General features: G+C 37.1%; 1 protein-coding gene across 6 annotated transcripts in view; it reads left to right on the top strand.

Annotated features, from left to right (window-relative positions):
• The window catches only part of Nek3 (NIMA related kinase 3), a 28,079-nt gene extending 8,625 nt beyond the window's left edge, over positions 1 to 19,454 (top strand). For 4 of the 6 annotated variants that reach the window (XM_078016070.1, XM_078016071.1, XM_078016072.1 and 1 more), the window contains exons 5-16: positions 353 to 436; positions 929 to 996; positions 1,087 to 1,173; positions 2,451 to 2,505; positions 5,228 to 5,428; positions 6,129 to 6,201; positions 9,930 to 9,976; positions 14,151 to 14,253; positions 15,097 to 15,246; positions 16,077 to 16,211; positions 18,301 to 18,427; positions 18,907 to 19,454. In XM_078016070.1, coding sequence (XP_077872196.1) covers positions 353 to 436; positions 929 to 996; positions 1,087 to 1,173; positions 2,451 to 2,505; positions 5,228 to 5,428; positions 6,129 to 6,201; positions 9,930 to 9,976; positions 14,151 to 14,253; positions 15,097 to 15,246; positions 16,077 to 16,211; positions 18,301 to 18,427; positions 18,907 to 18,991 — 1,215 coding nt within the window. In that variant the 3' untranslated portion in view covers positions 18,992 to 19,454. The remainder of the gene's footprint in view (positions 1 to 352; positions 437 to 928; positions 997 to 1,086; positions 1,174 to 2,450; positions 2,506 to 5,227; positions 5,429 to 6,128; positions 6,202 to 9,929; positions 9,977 to 14,150; positions 14,254 to 15,096; positions 15,247 to 16,076; positions 16,212 to 18,300; positions 18,428 to 18,906) is intronic. The other 2 variants (XM_078016073.1, XM_078016075.1) reach the window with 2 other exon arrangements.
• Positions 19,455 to 20,602: the final 1,148 nt, after the last annotated feature.

The following is a 20,602-nucleotide window of genomic DNA, read 5'->3' as shown; positions in this document are numbered from 1 at the left end:
TACCACTGAGCTACACTCCCAACCAACACATTCATTTCTTAATGATGAACTATATATTTAGATATACATTTAAGAAATACTTTTATCTGATTAAATGAGAGAAAAATATGGTAGAAGTTTCATTAAAATAGCTATTTGGATCATATGTAAGGTGATGGAAGATGGGAATCTCAGCTTTTCTGAATTTCTCTAGGTAATACTGAAATGTAGTTGACCCAAGTAATTTTCATGAGTTCTGTACTCACATGTAAAATTCTGGTCAAGAAAGGCCTAGAGGTGATTCTTGGAATTTTGGGTTAACATGAACCAGTTATTACATTTTTGCAGAGGTTGCATACTTTTTTTCTTACAGATACTTAATTGGTTTACACAAATGTGCCTTGGAGTAAACCATATTCACAAGAAACGTGTGCTACACAGAGATATCAAGTCCAAGGTGAGTAGAATCCATTTCTAGATTTGAAAACAAACAAAAAAACCCCTATTTCATTATCTTTTTTCTATCATTCATTTTCTTTTAAGACATATTTAGTTTAGAAATATTTGTAAGCCTAATATTTATTTACTTATATTTAATTTTTTAATTTAAAATTTCCCCCAGCTTTATTAGGATAAAATTGACAAATAAAATTATATGTATTTATAGTGTACAACATGATGTTTTGACATGTGTAAACATTGTGAAGTGATTAAACCAAGTTTATTAACATATCCATAACCTCATTTGCTTTTTTTGTGGTTAGAATATTTAAGCTATCAAGAAGGATTCCACTTTAGTCCACTTGGGGGACTCAGGAAGACTTAGCTGTCAGCATTTCTACCTTTAATCTCCATCAGCAATAGGTTTCGAAAGATAGCTTCTCTGAAGAACTCTGCCCTATGTTTGAATGATGGGAGACATAATCTAAGTTCTTCTTTTTCAATGCAGAATGTCTTCCTCACCCAAAATGGAAAAGTGAAATTGGGTGATTTTGGATCTGCACGTCTTCTCTCCAAGTAGGTCTCTATTGTGTTATAGTAGCAATAATCAAAACATCCATTTTCAGGAATGTTCTTTAATCATTCTTTGCCTGTTTATTGTTTTAGTCCCATGGCATTTGCTTGTACATATGTGGGAACACCTTATTATGTGCCTCCAGAAATTTGGGAAAACCTGCCTTATAACAATAAAAGGTAAGTGGTGTACTTATTTGGGGGAAGGGTGACCATTTGGTCACAGGTTTTATAGCCTGCAAATGATGCCAGACTCTGGTGCTACTTGAAAGGAGATGCATGGAATATATTGGTTTTTTAAAACTAAAAAGCAGCTTAATAGTAGAACCTTTGCATAACAGGTGTAAGGCCTCTGTTTGATCCCCAGCACCACAGGGGGGAAAAAATGAGTAGAAGTTTACTGAATTGGGAATAAAACAGCTCTCAAGGAGTTTTTTGGGGACAATCGGGAAAATGTGAGTATGGCTAAATTTTAGATAATATCATTAACTTAAGTTTAAATGGCTTGGACATGAAAACAACACCGTGTATATGAGAGGTGTGTCCTTGCTCTTCAAAGATACATACAGACATGTTTAGACATGTTCTGGTATTTAAGTATCTGATATCTACAACCTTTTTTCAAGAGATTGAGATAAATAGAGGAAAGGAATGCTGGACCTAAACATGACAACTGTTCATGTTCGAGGACCCCAGGTTACAGCAGGTGGGCATCTGCAACTTTTCTGTAGATTTGCAATTTACCAAAAAATGTTGAGAGAAACCGTAGATAGAGAATTAGTTAAAATAAAGAGTATTATAGAGGTATTGGGGATTTAGCTGGCAGGAGAGATGGAGGAAGCTGGAGATGCTTAGAGTGAGGAAGCAGGATAAGGGCCAACTGTAGGGCTCCTCCGATTCTGACGAGCCACTTTGTGGGAGAATGAGTAGTCTTTTCCTCTTCATTTTGGAACACAGTTAAGTCTCTGGGTAGAGAGAGAGTTCCCGGCAGACACATTTTCAGGTTTTGATAAATAAGAACTTGATCCTTTCGCGCTGTCCCACTGTGCTGAGGAAGAGAGCTGCCTGTCAGGAGAAGCCCTGGTGGGCTGGTGCTGCTCACAGGGTGGTCTCCTGGAAGCTGCCCTAGATATCTTCAGGGTCCTTCTAAATGTGATCATTGGAGTCCACAGATATTCTCTCTTGCTCCTGAATTCCCAAATGCTGCTGCAGTGGTATCATATCACTTTGACTTAGAGGCGTGGGTTTGAGGAACAGAGAGCTTTATTGTGAGTGTTACTCTTAGAAAGTTTCTAAGCAGTGGAACAAAATACTTGATCGTTTTAATACCTAAGAATTACTTGTGATATTTAGTCTTATTAAAAGTAGGAGAATTTTTCATTTTTTGTTATTAGAAAATGTATATATTTTCTTATATATCATAACCCACTTGTTATGTTGTTTCTTTATGCTTCCAGTGACATCTGGTCCTTGGGATGCATTCTGTATGAACTCTGTACCCTTAAGCATCCAGTAAGTATGCTGTATAAAACAAATGGCCGGGGCTGGGGATGTGGCTCAAGCAGTAGAGCACTCACCTGGCATGCGTGCAGCCCAGGAGTGGCCCAGGTGTGGCCCAGGTGCGGCCCAGGTTCGATCCTCAGCACCACATACAAAGATGTTGTGTCGGCCGAAAACTAAAAAATAAATATTAAAAAATTCTCTCTCTCTCTCTCTTTCTCACTCACTCTCACTTTCTCTTTAAAAAAAAAAAAAAAAACAAAAAAACAAATGGCCGCTTGCTGTCGTATCTAGCCAAGTCCTAAGTAATGTGCCCAGTTCCAGCAGGCAGTTTGCTTCCCTAGGGCGAATTCATTATGGAAAGTTTCATGTTGCCTTTGTTATTATCTTTGCCTTGAGTCCCTTTATACTATATTCTAATAAAATGTCAACGTTTAGTTTCTATAGTTCTATATATAGTTTTTCTTTTTTCCTCCTCCCTCCCGTCCCCCTTCCCCTCTTCTTCTTCTCTTCCCCATCCCCAAAGGGACATTTTACCACTGAGGAGGAAGAGGAACCCAGGGATGCTTATGCATTACCATTTACCACTGAGCTACATCCTTAGCACCCCCCCACACACACACACCCCCACTTTTCTTTCTTTTTTTTTTTTGAGACAGGGTCTTAAGTTGCTGAGACTGACATCAAATTTGTCATCTTCCTGACTCTCTGTCCCGAGTCACTGGGGTTAGAAGCACATAATAGGGTGCCCAGCTTCTTTCCTTCTTTTTATTATTTTTTTTAACTTACATAAAATTTGTAGTTCTGATCATTTTAAGCCTACAATTCAGTGTCATTAATTATAGTCACAATACAGTACAGTTATCACTGTTTGCAAAACTGAACCTCTGTACATTTTAAATCAAACTCTCATTTCTCCCTCAGCTCTTATTAACTTCTACTTTCTGTCTCTATGAAGGTGCCTGTTCTAGATAGTTCCTGTAAGTGGAATTATACAGTATCTGTCCTTTTGTGTCTACTGTATTTCCCTTGGCATAATGTTCTCAAGGAGCTTCCATGTTGTAGCATGTGTGAGAATTCCACTCCTTTTTATGGTTGAATAATATTCCATTATGTGTATATGTTTTGTTTTTTTCTGTTTTTTTCCTCTTCTGTTGATGGACATATGGGTTGTTTATACCTTTTGGCTATTGTGAATAACTCTGGAATGAAATGGGTAAACAGTTGTCTGTTAGAATTCAAAATTCCAGATTCTATTTTTTGAGGTATATACTGAAGAGTGGAATTGCAGGTCGTATGATTGTTGTAAGTTTAGCTTTTTGAGGAACCCCCAAGCTGTTTCCAGAGTTACTGTACCATTTTAATACTCATCTTTTTTGCAGTTAGATTTCTCCTATCATAGCACTTCCTAAAAAATGGGAATAGACTTTGCCCTAATATATATGTTTTCTAGATATTTTTAAGTAGTAATGTAACAAAAAGAGAAGTTAATAACCAATTAAATAACTTGTTCAGCAGTAGTTTATCACGTACAACAGTAGTCGTGGAGTTGATCCCTATTAGGTCTTAACATAGAAACAAATTGGTCTTGGGGCACAGATTGAAACTTTTTATAGATGTACTGGAGAGCACATAGAGCTCGGGAGAGTGAGTGGCTGAAAACAACCCATCGGCACCTCCAGATGAGAGTAACTCAAACTGAAGACATGCACTGTTACCCAGAGGCCACCTTTCTTGAGTACAAATGATTTCCAAAGATGGCTGCACAGTGAGAACAACTTGAGGAACCCATAACAATGCTGGTGCCCTGTCCAGGTTAATTGAATTAAAATCTCTGCACATTTCTTGGGCACTAGTGTTTGGTTTTTGTTTGTTTTTTGCAGTGCTGGGATTGAACCCAAGGCCTCACACATGCTAGGCAACCACTCTACTAAACTACACCCTTAGACCTTTTATCACATCTTTACTTGTTTTATTATTATTATTATTATTGTAAAACACTTTCAAGGCAGAATGGTGAATGTTTTTACAAAAGCTACTAAGGTTGATATCTAATGTTAGCTCTAATATATTTATTATAATGTATATTGAAAACCTTTTCTTGGTGATGGGGATGGCCTTGGGCATGCTCTCTGAGCACTGTACCACCCCTAATCCCTGAAAACTTTTCAAATGTTATTCTAGTATGTCATTTCCTATTCCACTCTGTGACTTGTCAAACTCTGATAGCTGCTTTAATGACTTGAATGGTAAAAAGGATTTTGCAGTGGAAAAAGACAAACCTGGACATGTTTGAAGTGCTTGTCACTATGAAGTAAGCCAGGGGATTTCTGGGAAGGGATAGGGCAAGTAATATTATTCTTATTATCAAGACCATTAGTAGCATTTAACTTTTAAAAAGACATATGTCTATATCGCTTTGATTTTCATATATAGTACAAATGTGTATGTGCAAGAACTTATAGATTATTATAATAAAGCACCCAAAACAGACACTGATGGAAAACCTTTCTCTAGGTGGGGAATTTTTTTTCCTTTTCATGTTTACCATTCTTCTAAACCATCATCATATTGTAGAATTGTATCTTAAGGCTACCTCTAGACAGAAAAAATGACCAGACAGCAGGTCCATTTATCAAACTAAAATAATTCATGTGCATATGAATTCAAATCATCTGGTAGTTTCCATTTTCTTCCCTGTATCTACTTTTAAAGTTCAGTTTTTACTTTTCAGTTTCAGGCAAACAGTTGGAAAAGTCTTATCCTCAAAATATGTCAAGGGTCCGTCCGCCCACTGCCATCTCATTATTCCTATGAGCTTCAATACCTTGTCAAGCAGATGTTTAAAAGGAATCCCTCACAGCGCCCGTCAGCTACCACTCTGCTCTCCAGAGGCAGTTTAGCTCGGCTGGTTCAGAAGTGCTTACCCCCTGAGGTAGGATATGGTTTGCTTGACTGAACAGTTTTCAAGTGGATGGTAAAATGGTTTTGTTATCTTTTAAACAATTACTTGCCTGTAAAAATTCAAATAATTCAAAAGTATATTAAAAATATAAGATTTTCTTTCCCTCTTCTTCTCCCTCCCAGAATGCTATTCCCAAAGAATAGTCACAGTTATAGTTTACATATCCTTCCAGATCTTTTTCTAGACACATGTAATTATCTGTATTTGTCTATCTTAATTATATGTACTTTAATTTTTTAAATTTTAATTTTATATTTTTTGGTACTGGGGAATCAAATCTAGGACTTTGGGTATGCTAAGCACATGCTCTACCACTGATCTGTGCATTCAACCACTGTTATATGTACTCATAAATGGCATTTTTTTTAACTTTTAAATATTCTTGTGTAAAGCATGTTAATGATTAAATAACAATAACAGGTTGGGCACAGTGGCACACACCTGTAATCCTAGCTACTCAGGAGGTGAAGGCAGGAGGATCTTAAGTTTGAGGCCATACTCTGCAACTTAGTGAAATTCTGTCTCAAAATAAAATTTAAGAAGGACTGAGAATGTAGCTGAGTTCAGTCCCCAGTACCAAAAAAGAAAAAGTCGAAAAAGAAATGACACGATGGCAGTGTCTAAAGAAAAGTATCTTTCAGATCTTTAAATTCTCAACTTTAAATTTCAGATCATCGCTGAATATGGAGAACAAGTATTAGATGAAACCAAAATATGTAAGCATAATACACCGAGAAAAAATGGTAAGGATTTTGGGAAAGTTATTTTATTATTTTTTAAATTTTTCTTTTTTTTTTAGTTGTAGATGGACACAATACTTTTATTTTATTCATTTATTTTTATGTGGTGCTGAGGATGGAACCCAGTGCCTCACACATGTGAGGCAAGCGCTCTACCACTCAGCTATAACTGCAGCCCTTGGAAAAGTTATTTTTAACTACTCTTAAAAATATAGTAAAAAGGGAAAAGAAAAATGTAATTTTCATGCTATTAGAAATAATTTTCAAAGATATTCCTCAAATCAAAATTTACTATTTGCTTCTTCAGACATAATCCACTACTGAATCTTATACTGGGCTTTAATTTTCCAGGGATTAAAAAAAGTCTACTTGGGATAGTTCAGTGATGGAAGTATTATTGTCTGTTTCATTATTAGTATCTTCTTTACCCTGGTTTAGGGTGGTGTGGGAGGCTATGGGTCAGGCAGAAAGTCTCTGCCTTCTGAAAGTATGATGCTAATCTTATAGGAAAAGGTGTCCTCAAGTTTCTAAAGGACCATCATGTAAAGGGACTTTTCAGAAGTAGAGCCTTTTGTGCTGTGAACTGTGACCTTGGGTGGTAGTGATGTTGGTGTAGGTTTATCAGTGGTAACAAATGTGGGATGGTGGTGTGGAGGAGCTGGTGCATGTGTGGGAACAAGAGGGATATGTACTTCCCACTCCATTTTGCTGTGAACTTAAAACTTCTCTAAAAAATGTACTAATTAAAAATAATAAATAAAACCTAGAGCCTTTTCAAAAATTAGGAACCATCTACATAGTGACTGCATAAAATGTTCATACATCTATGATTATCCTGAGCAAGTATCCAATAGAATTTATTGTCCCTTTGGAACTTATCATCTCCAAAGAGTTTCAAAGCAATTTTTATTCCTTTTCATTTATCATCAGTGACTTCCTTCAGAAGAAGTCCAACAGAGATAATAGATATGAAGAGAGAATAGAATAGAGTAAGAGAGAAGAGTTAAGAAGTATAGACCACCCCCCTGGTGGGACATGCTGCAACCCTCCTACCAGCCATGGGCCTTTTTTTTATTCAGGTTTTTGTTGTTTTTTAACAAAGGATTGAACCCTAGGGTACTTAACCCTAAGCTACACCCCCCAGCCCTTTTTATTTTTAATTTTAAGACACCAGCTAGCTAAGTTTCTTAGGACCTCGCCAAGTTGCTGAGGCTGGCTTTGAACTTGCAATCCTTCTGCCTCAATCTCCCAAGTCCCTGGAATTACAGGCATATGCCACTGTGCCCAGATTTATAATAGTTGTACATGCTGCAGAAGAACCATTTGAAAACTATTTTTGTTTTTATGGTACCTGGGATTGAATCCAGAGCTCTGAGCATGCTAGAAAAGTACTCTTGTCTACACTGAGCCACATACCCAGCACCTAAAACAGTTCTGTTTTCTGAAAGTTAGCTTTTAAATATTTTGGAAGGATGTTATGAGGATATAGAGGAAAATTCAATCCATTTTCTCATACTACATACTCATAACCTAGATCATTTCTGCATTCCCAAATTGTGTAGAGCTTTCTCCTCCCACCTGCAAGCAAACAATTCTGCAGCAGACACCAGCTGAGTGTCCTCTAATTCAGTTCAATTCTGATACTGTCCACCTGTCATTTCCCACAGGTTGTCTACCTGTCATTTCTCAGTCCCCCAAATTGACCCTGCTTTAGACATTGGTACCAAGTATGAGCCTCTGGGACTTCTGATCAACCGGCTACAAATTGGGGTTCCCATGACCCCTTCTTTAGGCTTGATTAATTTGCTGCCATGGCTTACAGAACTCAGGGGAAATATTTAGGTTTAGCACTTTGTTATAAAAGAATATTTTAAAAGATTCACATAAAGAGCCAGATGAAGAGATACATAGGCAGTGTCTGGAAGACCTCGAGGCACAGGAGATTCGGTATACATGGAGTTGGGTGCATCCTCCAGGTATAGGGGTGAGTTTTCCACCTTCCTGTGAGCCTCCAGATGTTCAGCTCTCTAGATGCTCTCCCAACCCTGTCCTTTTGGGGTTTTCTAGAGACTTCATTATACAGATAAGATAGAAACCTGGACAACTGTGTCAAAATGCAATTGGATAAAAGAAGTATGATCTAATGCCATTTGGCTGAGTGAGGGCACTCAGCTGGGCCTGTCCATATTCTTCTTGGCCTCTCTATGCATTCCTTCTTCCTGGGTGTGAGGCAAAACCCCTTCTGAAATGGGGGTCTGGCTTTTTTATTTATTTCGTTTGGTATTGGGGATTTAAACCTTGGACACTTTACCACTGGGCTACATCCCCCACCCTTTTTATCTTGAGAAAGGGCCTTGCTAAGTTGCTGAGGCTGGCCTTGAACTTGAGATCCTCCTGTCTCAGCCTTCCAAGTGGCTAGGATTTCAGGCACATGCCACCATACCTCACTGAAATGAAGGTCTTATGATCTAACTCTCAATTAAGAAAGATCAGAGAATTTCTTTATGGTCAGCTCTAAGACAGAAAGGAAAATTAGAGTATATTATTAATTTCTATGACTCACCTTGGGGAAGAGAAATTCTAGTTTCTAAAGCCTGCCTTGGGGAGAAATAGGAGCAGAGAAAAGGAACCCAGGAAAAGATCAGAGAGAGATTTTGCTTTCAGAGGCCTAAAGTACTCCAACATTACCATCCTTCTTGAGGAAGCAAGAAAAAAAAAGCTAGATATTTAACAGAAGATATAGTCATTGTTCTAGCTGTTTAGGAAATAATACAAGCCATGGGAGTTGTGAGCCAAGAACCATGGACAAAAACCAAAATATATAAATTGTAATGTCACAGACACAAACCCTGAAGTCTTATAATTGAACCTTTTCCCTTTTACTGAAGAGTACCAGTTACCTTTGTTTTACTAGTTTGCTTTGGTGTTAATTTTACTTTCAGTATTATTTTGTAGCTTTTGTTCACATTCCAGGATAGTGAAAAATACTGGATAAGAAAAAACAGATGAAGAAGTTGTTTGGAAAAAATGTAGTTTTCACAATTCCTCAAAAAAGAGGAATAAAGGGATTTGGAGATGTGTCACCATAATGGGACCATCTGTCAGTGCCATTTCTGTAGGTAGTGAGTCCTGAACAGTGACATGGAATGTGAGGGCAGGGATCGAGGGGAGCGGGCTCACTCTTATGTTCTCAGTGCCTGTCATCATAGGTGTTCAATAGTAATTTTTAAAATGTTGAGTGAATTAGGTACGTGAATTGCTGGAGGAAAATAAACCAGGAGCTGTCCCTACCAAAGGCATTGGTTGCCAGAGTTCTTCCTGACTTCTGCTTTTTCCCTTGAGAGTGAATAAAGCATCTCACTTCTTGTAATGGGTACCTGTTCCACCTGCCACTCTCAAGAATACAGACTCCATTATGTGGCATGTGCAAAGGAGGAAGATGACCTTTAATGTGCAGAGTATATTACCTCTTCCTGCAGAAATGAATAGGCATAAGTGAATAGTGATATCTCTTAACTTCGAGATTTTCATGATATTAGGAATAAAATAGCAGAAACCTTCTTTAAACAATTGAGGTGTGTTACCAGAGGATTAAAGGTTGTTTCCCTGTTGAGGATAATGCTTTGGCTCTTTGATTTTAAAACCCTCATTTTTCTCAAACTTCATGTAGGAAACTTAATATGACAAGCCTTCTTGTGTTTTCTTTCTATCTTCTTTTTCTTTTAAACTAGATCCTAGCAGAATCATGATAGCTTTGGGAAATGAAACGAACGTGATGGTAAGTGCTTCAAAATTAAATGTATGTGGGGGCTGGGGATGTAGTTCAGTGGTAGAACTCTTGCCTAGCATGTGCGAGGCCCTGGGTTCAATCCCCAGAACTGTAAAAACAGAAAAAAATTTCAATTTATGAAATATCCATTGGATATTTGGAAGACTATGACCTTCAGTTAAGCAGTTCTTCATCTTTTAGCATGTGAAGTAATGGGTAGCTGTCATCTTACATTTAGATCATCATTTATTTTGTTTGTTTTTCCAGTTTTAATTACTAATGACAGGGGTTTCAATATAGATGTGAAGGCAGAATTTTACCCTGCCTTCAATAATAATGAAAATATATTTCAGCCTATCATTTTTTAATTGTGGTTTTATTGTTTATATACATTTATGCATTTATAACTTTGTACAACATAAACATATATAAATTTAAATGTATACAATACAAATATACATAAATATATGTTTGTTGTACAAATTTATGAATGCAATTTAAGCTACTGAATTCTACACTTAAAATTTCCTGAAATGACAAATTTTACAATATTCAATGTTATTCACAACATTGTACAACTATTATCACCACTTCTAAAACTTTTCATCACCCTAAACGATACTCTGTCTCTTCAATACTAACTCCCCTTTCCCCTCACTCCAACCCCAATCCTGCCCCTGGTGACCCCTGATCTACTCTTTGTTTCCAGAATCTGCCAACTCTAGATGTCTCACATAGGTGGGATCATACAGGATTTATCCTCTTGTGTCTGGCTTCTTTGCATGACATTTTCTGTGGTCATCTGTGTCATAACATGTACCAGAACTTCATTTCCTTTCATAGCTGAATAGCACTTAGACCACTATTTTGATCTTAACATTTTTTCTGTTCAAAAATTTGCAGTGCCTCTCTGTCATCCCAGAAAATCAAATTAGCATTTTTCATCTGGACATTCAAGGTCCTGCTCATCTTGTCCAGCCCCAGGCAGCTGTGACACTCTTTACACTAAAGATGTAATAAAGTTGTGAATCGTAGCAGCTGATCCACTTTCCATGTTATCATACCCATCTTAGCAAATTGTGTGCTATTGGTGATTTTTTTTTCTTTCTTCAATATTTTAATTAACCTCCTAATTCAAAAAGGATAAATATATTCTGACAACGTATTTTCCTAATTATGGGATGTACTAATAATTAAACTTGTAGATTTTTTTTAATGAACCCCAGGTTGTAAATAGTGTCCCATTCTTATGTTGCAACAAATGGAATATATCCTGTGGCTGTCCTTTTAAAAATCTTTTCATAGTAATTTTTTTTCTTGAGTTTTATTGAAGCATAATGTACATGCAATAAAATTTACCTAATTTTAGTGTATAGTTTAATGAATTTTTAAATTTTATTTATACAGTGATATGGTCACCATCACACTCAAGATATAAAAGTTATATCCCCTTGAAAAGTTTTTGAATCTTTTTGCAGATGATCCTAAACTCTGTCCAAGCAACCACTTCTGTAATTTTAATAGTCAAATGTAATTTAACAACTGGGGCATGTTCTGAGAAATGTGTTCCTAGGGAACTTCAACATTGTACAAACATCAGAGAGTGTACTTACAATGTCACTAAGTGATACATCTTAGGGATCACTGTTGCCCATTGTTGACTGAAGCATCACTGTGGATCATGTGACAGTACCAGCTACAGTGGACACATCAGTGTGGGTTTGCAAAATAAAAAAGGCACAGCATGTAAACAAAATGGCAGAATGGCCAGAAAGCAAGTTAGGTAATGGGAGACTTGAGGTATAATGAGAATGACCTGTAGGCCAGCTCTGGGCAGTGCCAAGTGGCTCCAGGCAGAAATTTGACACTGCTATAGGAGCTGAGAGCAGTGATTCACGATGGGGAGAAAGATTGAACTCTTTAGGGGGCAGTTAATATCTGCCCCTCCCCAATTTAATTTGATCTTTTGCTTTTCTGGGATTCCAGTGTGTTTAGGAGGTGGGCTTTAAAATCAGTGCTATGGTGAACCTCAACTGTGAAGTGATAGAGATGTTTGTGTCCCCTAGATGTGTGGGAAGAGAAGTCTGAGCACCAGCCATTGCATAAGAAGAAGAAAGCTCAATATGCCAGCCAAGCCCTATTGTTTATTTAGTCATTCAAAAAATAATTGAGAATCTGGCTGGGTGTGGTGGTGCATGCCTACAATCCCAGTGGCTTGGGAGACTGAGACAGGAGGATCACGAGTTAAAAGCTAGCCTCAGCAATGATGAGGGACTGAGCAACTCAACCTTGTCTCTAAATACAATACAAAAATAGGGCTGGGGATGTGGGTCAGTGGTTGAGTGCCCCTGAGTGCAATACTGAATAATAATAATAATAATAATCTGTGGGTCTGGGACTGTCTAGGCACTGCATATGTATTTCTCCTCAAAAAATATGAAGACCTAGTAAAAGCTAGATAGTATTTTACTATACTCCATGAAATCTATGGGTGAGATAATTTGGAAATATATTGATTTAAGTGGGTATATTTTGACCATATATAGTAGAGGCGCAGAAAGGAGTGATGTCTTTCCTCACCTGTCATAAGGGTCACAGCCAGCACCCTTCTAACAAAAGACAGGTTAACAAGAAAAGGATAACAAATTTAATCAAAATTTTATGTGACATGAGAGCCTTCAGAGTGAAGAGCCAAACACCCAGGGTGACAATCCATTTTTAGCTTACGTTTGATGAAGCTCAGACATCAATGTAGAAATGCGATTGGACAAAAAGGGTCTGACCATTATAATAGGAATACACTAAAGGGGAAATCAGTGAAGCCTGTCCATTAACATTATTCTTGACCTTTGGTTGTAGGCCTTTGGTTATACTTCCCCCAGGTATGAGACAGGACCCCTCAGGAATGAGGGGTTATTGGACAAGGTAGATCAGAGAAAGGATATTTGATATTTCTTTATGGCTAGCTCCAAAACAGAAAGATGGGGAAGGTCAGAGTAATAGACTTAGGATTATGGCTTGCTTTGTGGAAAGGGAGTTCCAGTTTCTGTGACCCACTGTGCAGAAGAATAATTCTGGGTTCTAAAAATTGCTTTAAGAGAAAAGGAATGATGAGAGACATTGGTTCTGAGGCTGTTCCTGGAATCTTCCAGTGCCTTTTTCCAAAGTACTCAGTATGCCAAGGTGCCATACTTTAGGGCATTGTTTTCTGAGCCCCAAATCTATTAATTCTGTAAAATATCTTCATTTTAATAGTACATCAAGGGCTGGGGATATAGCTCAGGTGGTAGAGTGCTTGCCTTGCATGCACAAGGCCCTGGGTTCAATTCTTAGCATAAAAAAAAAAAATACATCAAGCCCAGGACAGCAGACTATATTGAAATTTTTTTCATTATCCTTTTTTAAAGTTTTTTTTTTAGTTGTCAATGAACGTTTTATTTATTTATATTCAATGCTGAGAATTGAACCCCGTGCCTCATGCATGCCAGGCAAGTGGTCTACCACTGAGCTACAACTCCAGCCCTCATTTTTATTTTCCTCAATAAAAATCTTGTCAAATTTGTCTTCTTGTTTGTAATAATTGAGATTAATGGCTATTAATGTATATGGCTACTGATATACATGTATTTGGGGTTTTATGACCATTCGTTTTTTGTTTGTTTTGCAGTACTGGGGATCAAACCCAGAGCATTGTGCATGCTAGGCAAGTACTTGACAACTGAGCTACATCCCCCAATTTTTTTTTTAAAGAAATTTATTTTGAGACTGAATCGTACTGAGTTGTCCAAGGTGGCCTAGAACTTTCAGTCCCCCCTGCCTTCACCTCCCAAATAGCTGGGACTACAGGCCTGCACCATTACACCCAGCTTTCATGGTTTTTGATTTGTTAAATTTTGATTATAGGGGCTGGGGATGTGGCTCAAGCGGTAGCGCGCCTGTCTGGCATGCGTGCCACCTGGGTTTGATCCTCAGCACCACATACAAAAAAAGATGTTGTGTCCGCTGAGAACTAAAAAATAAATATTAAAAATTCTCTCTTTAAAAAAAAAAATTCTCCCTCTCTCACTCTCTTTAAAAAAATTTTTTTTATTATATTGAAAACACTTGACATTGTGTATTTGTTTACTCTTTCATAGCCATTCAAGCATTGTTTAATGAATATTTTAAAATTCTTCTTTTAAAGCAAGAGGAAAACAAAGGTAGAAAGTATAACCATCCCAATTTAGAAAACACGAATACAAATTTGGGTGAAAGTGCGTTAAGGAGAATAACCAGAGAGAAAGAAGGTAAGTTATTCAAATTGTAATCATTACTTATATGGGCAGTTGGGGAATATAGAAGGGGTGCCAATTTTACTGTTTGTAGGTCTTAGGTATCACTAGCAAGTATACAGGCAGATATTTATTAGCTCACTCAGTAATTAATGTTACAGGACTATGTTACTTACCCATCCCCATCCCCCCCCCAAAAAAAGGAGAGAGAGAGAGAGAGAGAGAGAGAGAGAGAGAGAGAGAGAGAGAGAGAGAGCGCGAGCGAGCGAGCTGGGTGTGAAGTTCAGTGTTAGAGTGTATGCTTAGCAAGCTTGGGCCCTGGGTTCAATCCCTAGCACTGAAAAAAAAAAAAAAAAAAACAGTATTTATCACTCAGAGCCATTAGGAAAATTGATATTTGTCCACCATAAAAAATATAACAAGCTGTTCAAGTTCTTTTAGGGCTTCATTCTTGTATACCATGTAATGTATAACTCTCTGCATATTATTTTTTAAATTCATTTTACTTTAGTGATTTATTTTGAGTTGATCCATCATTTGGATTATTTCTTTTCTGCATTTTTATTTTCATTTACTTTGCTCCTTAGACTTGAAATAACACTGTTGCTAGATCTGAGGTTTTTTTTTTTAATATTTTTTATTTTTTAGTTATCGGCGGACACAACATCTTTGTTTTGTATGTGGTGCTGGGGATCGAACCTGGGCCGCACGCATGCCAGGCAAGCGCACTACCGCTTGATCCACATCCCCAGCCCTAGATCTGAGTTTGAAAAAGAATATCTGCATTATTAGAGTACATGTGCAGATGTAGATAAATAAGTAATATAATATGCTTGGCACTCCTTTTTTGCATTTTAGAATCAGGTAATCTGTCAGTCCACTCCATGAAAGGCAGTTCACCAAGTCCTCAGAGGCGGCAGTGGGAGAAAAATGTACCCAGCACAACTCTTAGAGCTTTGGAAAATGCACCCATACTCACCTCCAGTTTAACTGCAGAGGATGATAGAGGTTAGTGCTGTCATCATCCCTTGATATCTATGGGGGATTGGTTCCAGAGACCAAAATTCACAAATACACAAGTCCCATATATAAAATGGCATGGTACTTGCATATAACCTACACGTACCCTCCTATATACTTCACATAATCTCTAAGTGACTTACAATACTTATTATATGTAAATATAATACCTAATACAAGATAAGTTGTGGTATGGTATTATTTAGGGAAAATGACATGAAAAAAGTCTACATGTTTAGTGAAGACTTAATTTTTAAAATTTTTATTTGTTCTTTTTATTTATACATGACATTAGAAACTATTTTGATATATTTATACAAGCATGGAATACATCTAATTATAATTAGAATCTCAGTCCAAACTTAATTTTTCAAAAAATATTTTTGAAGCTAGCACTTTAAAAAAAGTGGTTATCTGTCAGAGCTGTTAGGAAAAACGGTATTTGCTTGCTGTCCACCATAAAAAGCATAACAAACTGTATGTAAATAAGTTCTCTTGGTGCTTGCTGCATTCTTGTACATTGTGTAATGTGTAACTGTGCATATTATTTTTAAAAATTCAGATACAGAAGACCAACTGTAGTCAGATTGAATAGTATTATTTATTATAGAACAATTTCTAGTAGTTATTCACTGTGCTACCATTTTATGTCCATCTATAAAGAATATTTGGCATCCCATATCAAAGTGCTACTCATATAGGCGAGTGAAATTTTAGCTAAGAGTCAAATACAATTAACTGTTCTAGAAATAGTTTGGAAGATAGATGCTGAAAATCTTTTTCTTATTTGGCACTAATTTTTATCTTTTCACAACTAGGTGGTTCTATAATAAAGTATAGTGAAAATAACACCCGTAAGCAGTGGCTCAGAGAGACCCCTGATACCTTATTGAACATCCTTAGCAATGCTGATCTCAGCCTGGCATTTCAAACGTACACAATATATAGACCAGGTAATTCTTCCCTATTGTATAATCATAGTAATGTCTTTCATTTTTTAAAAAAAATTTTTGCTCAAATACATATAACATAAAATTGACTATCTTAATCATTTTAAATCTACAATTTAGTAATGTGAAGTACTTTTACATTGTTGTGCAACTAATCTTCAAAGCTTTTTTTTTAATCTTGCCAAACTGAAGCTATCCCTATAAAGTAATAAGTCCCCATTCTCCCTTATTAGAAAGTTGCAAAGATGTATTTTTAGGGGTTCTTGAATCTTTTCTAGCTAGTTTTAAGCTGTAGTTTAAAAATGCTCATAGAAATACTTAACTTCTATTTGCTTATTTGTTTGCTTATTTTAATAAGCAAAAAGCACCCCTGTTTTTTGTTTGTTTGTTTTGTTTTGTTTTATTTTTTGTAGTGCTGGGGATCAGACCCAGTGATTTGCATATGCTAGGCAAGCAGTCTACCACTGAGCTACATCCCTGCCCAAGAATAGCCCTGTTTTTGCCTAGTATGGTGGCCATAGCTGTAATCCCAGCAACTTGAGAGGCTAAGGCCAGAGGATCACAAGTTCAAGGCCCACTTGGGCAACTTAGTGAGACCCTGTCTCAAAAAAAAAAAGTAAATAAAAAAAGGCTGAGGGTGGAGCTAAGTGGTGGAACACCCCTGGGTTAAATCCCTAAGACCACCAAACAAAGACTAGTCCCCTTTTGCCATGCAAATTTATCATTACTTAGTGACAACTCCAAGATTTCTTTGTTGTATACTTGAGTTTTATTATAGTGAATAGAGCTCAAAAATGATGACTAATTATGATCTGACTTAAAAATTATGTTTATAGATATTTTTCCTAAAATTATACAAAATAATCTTCCACAATACTACCCTTAGGCATGTAGACCAAAGGTCTGGTCTGCATTTAAGAATGTATGTGTGGTTTTCATGTTTTGCTTGCAATATGGGATTGAACCCACTGGATTTCTGAACTGTCTTCAGCCCTTTTATCTTGAAACAGAGTCTCCCTAAATCTCTAATTTGAGATTCTCCAGCCTCAGCCTCCTGAGTTGCTGGCATTATAGGAGTGCAGCATTCTGTGGTGTATGTGTTCTGATGGAGTTGTGCACAGAATATTATGGAAGCCCTGAGGGGAGGTGGGTGGGTGGGCAAAAGATGTCAAGGAAGGTTAATAACTGCAAATGCTTTTTTTTTTTTTTTTTCCTTTCTTGGTGCTGGGGATGGAACCTAGGGCCTTGCACATGTGCTCTACCACTGAGCTACACCCCCAGCCCCTCACTGTACCTTTTATTTTGGCAACTATAAGTTTTGATTTAGCAATTATAGATACTGGATTTTTTTTTTCCTGGTCCAATGATGAAGTAATTTTCATTTTAGGAGATTCACTGTTTGAGAACTATATCATTCCTCTATTTTGAAATGAATTTTATAAAGATTTAGCCTGCATTTTTATGTTAGGTATTTATTCCATGAGCAAAAAGTCCAAATGTAATCAGTATCTGCAGTGTTGTTAAAAATAATATATGGGGCCTGGGGTACAATGGTAAAGAGCTTGCCTTCCTAGCATGTAAGAGGCCCTAGGTTCCATGCTCAGCACTGTAAAATAAATAAATAAAGAACAATAAGTGTACATGTGATCTTCCATTAATTCCTTACTTTTCTTCTTCTCCATTGTGAAACTAAGGAGAGGAAAATTCAAAAGAAGATAAAGTTAACTGTAATCCAACTTCCAAAGATATCTCTTAATACTTTATCATAGATTCTTATGAAGGGTTTTAGTGTGAATTTCTGAGGTGTTTTTAATTTTTTTTTTTTAAAAAGTACTATTTTAAAATTTAATCCACATACTGATGCTTTCTGGGCCTGTTTATGCCAAAATCATGCTGGGTAGATACTGTTTAAATTGGCATACTTAGCTGGGTGCTATGGTGTGAACCTGGTAGTCCCAGCATTTGGGAGGCTGAAGTCAGGGATTTGTTTGAGTCTAGGAGTTCGGGGCAGCCTGAACAACATTGTAAGACACCCCCCCACCATTTCAAAAATAAATAAGTTCACTTACTTTCTGTTACTATTCCCCTAAAGGTTCAGAAGGATTTTTGAAAGGCCCCCTATCTGATGAAACAGAAGTATCAGACAGTGTTGATGGAGATCACAATTCTGTCATTTTTGATCCAGAGAGACTCGAACCTAGGCTGGATGAAGAAGACACGTATGTTGTGATATACTTTGGAGGCCTTAATTGGGGGGGGGGGGTGTCTGAGTGTATGGGTGCAGACACCATATTATATCATAATTTCAGATTCGGTAGGAACTTGTTACATTACTTTTCATTATGCAGTAATATTTATATCTTGACTTTTTTTTAGAGATGTGTAATGCCTTACAATTTTATTATAGAATTCCTGGCTGAATCTTGCACATATAATCTTTCAGTTTAGACTTGTTTTTTTGTTTTGTTTTCAGTACTGGAGGACTTGTTATTTTTCAATACATAAGATTTTGCATTGAGAAAAAAGTTTTAAAACAATGAAATAAGTGATCTTTTGGGAGAACTAACAACAATCTTATTCCTCATGGAACTCATTTTTTAAAATTTGAATAATATGGTAGTGTTCTACTTTGAATGTCTCAACAAATACATGTTGACTTTTAATACAGAGGCTTATCATCCAAATTGTTTTTGCACAGGGACTTTGAGGAAGATGACGACGACCTTGATTGGGTGTCAGAATTGAGGAAGCGAGCTGAATGGCAGGGTGTGTGCGATGGATAACGCCTGCCCGAGAGAATGTGCTGGAGTCCCATGGGAGAGATGTTTCAAATGAAGAATTCACGTTTGGAAATAGAATGAAGAGTGGGGAACTGCCAATACTTAAAATTGCTCCTGATTAGCATCACAGTTTTAAAAATCTAGAACTCCTATGAGTGAGCACAAGTGAGAAGGTAGAGCAGACGGGTATGAGCTTTGCAATCTGATAGAACATAAGTTGGATGCTAGCTCTACCACTAACCAGTAGTGTGATCGATGGTAGGAAATTACTTCACTTCTTTGACCCCAAATTTTCTTAGTTATAAAATGAGGATAATGATGCCTACCCCTTGGGGATGCTGACCATAGATAGTTTTAGCAGCTCATATGTTAACTATTCCTGTTGCTACAACTTGTGTTTATTACTATAACAATTTTCACATTTCCTCAAGGTTTGCAGATCTAAATACATTTACTTAGAATATAATGTGTGCGATTTTATTTATTTATTTGGTACTGGGAATTGAATTCAAGGGCACTTAACTACTGAGCTGGCCCTCAAATTTGTATTTTATTTAGAGACAGGGTCTCACTGAGTTGCTAAGGGCCTCACTATGTTGCTGAGACTGGCTTTGAACTTGTAACCCTCCTGCTTCAGCTTCCTGAGCTGCTGGGATTATAGGCATGCGCTGCTGTGCCCAGCATATGTGCAGTTTTTAAATAAGATCTAGCTCTGGGTAGTTATCCTTAAGTACAGATTCTTATAGGATATACAAAAGAACCCAGTCAGAGGATTAGCTATGGGGAGAATGAGGTGGATTGTGATTAGCTCCTTGAAGGTAGTCACTACTCTCTTAAAAAAAAGTTAAGGCAGGCAAGGATAGTTTTAAAGTATTTACAGATCCTCAATTTCCATATACACTATATTTTATAGCTCTCAGTCATCTCAAATCTTAGCATTGCCCCAGGGTGTAAACATTTCCAAACCATCAATTAAAGGCATCTTGAATGTATAAGAGGCTGAATGAGTCTTGGATTAATTATTTTGAAAATCCAATGGTTTGTAGGATTGTTTGCTTCAATAAAATTTCAGGAAGTGAATGGAATTATCAGGTGATGATTATAAACCATTTTTTGTGATAATTACTGTATGATTCTGCACATACAACTATGCAAAATTGAGGGATAATTTTAACAAAGCTTCTAGTCCTGCATCTGTATTTAGATGAGATTTTTCAGCATTTAATAGTTTTTTGTTGTTGTTTTTTAGATAGAGAATTTTTTTAATATTTATTTTTTAGTTTTCAGTGGACACAATATCTTTATTTTATTTTTATGTGGTGCTGAGGATCGAACCCAGTGCCCCACACATGCCAGGCGAGCAGGCTACCGCTTGAGCTACATCCCCAGCCCAAGCACTTAATAGTTTTTAAGAAAAAGGATGGGGCCAGGTATGCAAATGCCTCCTAGTGATTCAGGAGGCTGAGGCAGGAGGATGGCAAGTTTGAGGGCCAGTTTCTGCAATTTTTCCTGTCTCCAAAAGGGCAGGGGAACATGGGAAAGACTGGGAAGTAGCTCAGTGGTAAAGCACCCCTGGGTTCAAGATCACCAGAACTGGGAATAAAATAAGGGGCG

The sequence above is a fragment of the Ictidomys tridecemlineatus genome, chromosome 6, assembly GCF_052094955.1.
Source record: "Ictidomys tridecemlineatus isolate mIctTri1 chromosome 6, mIctTri1.hap1, whole genome shotgun sequence".
NCBI classification, from domain to species: domain Eukaryota; kingdom Metazoa; phylum Chordata; class Mammalia; order Rodentia; family Sciuridae; genus Ictidomys; species Ictidomys tridecemlineatus.
The sequence above is the reverse complement of the archived record's forward strand: the minus strand, read 5'-3'. Positions and strand labels throughout refer to the sequence as shown.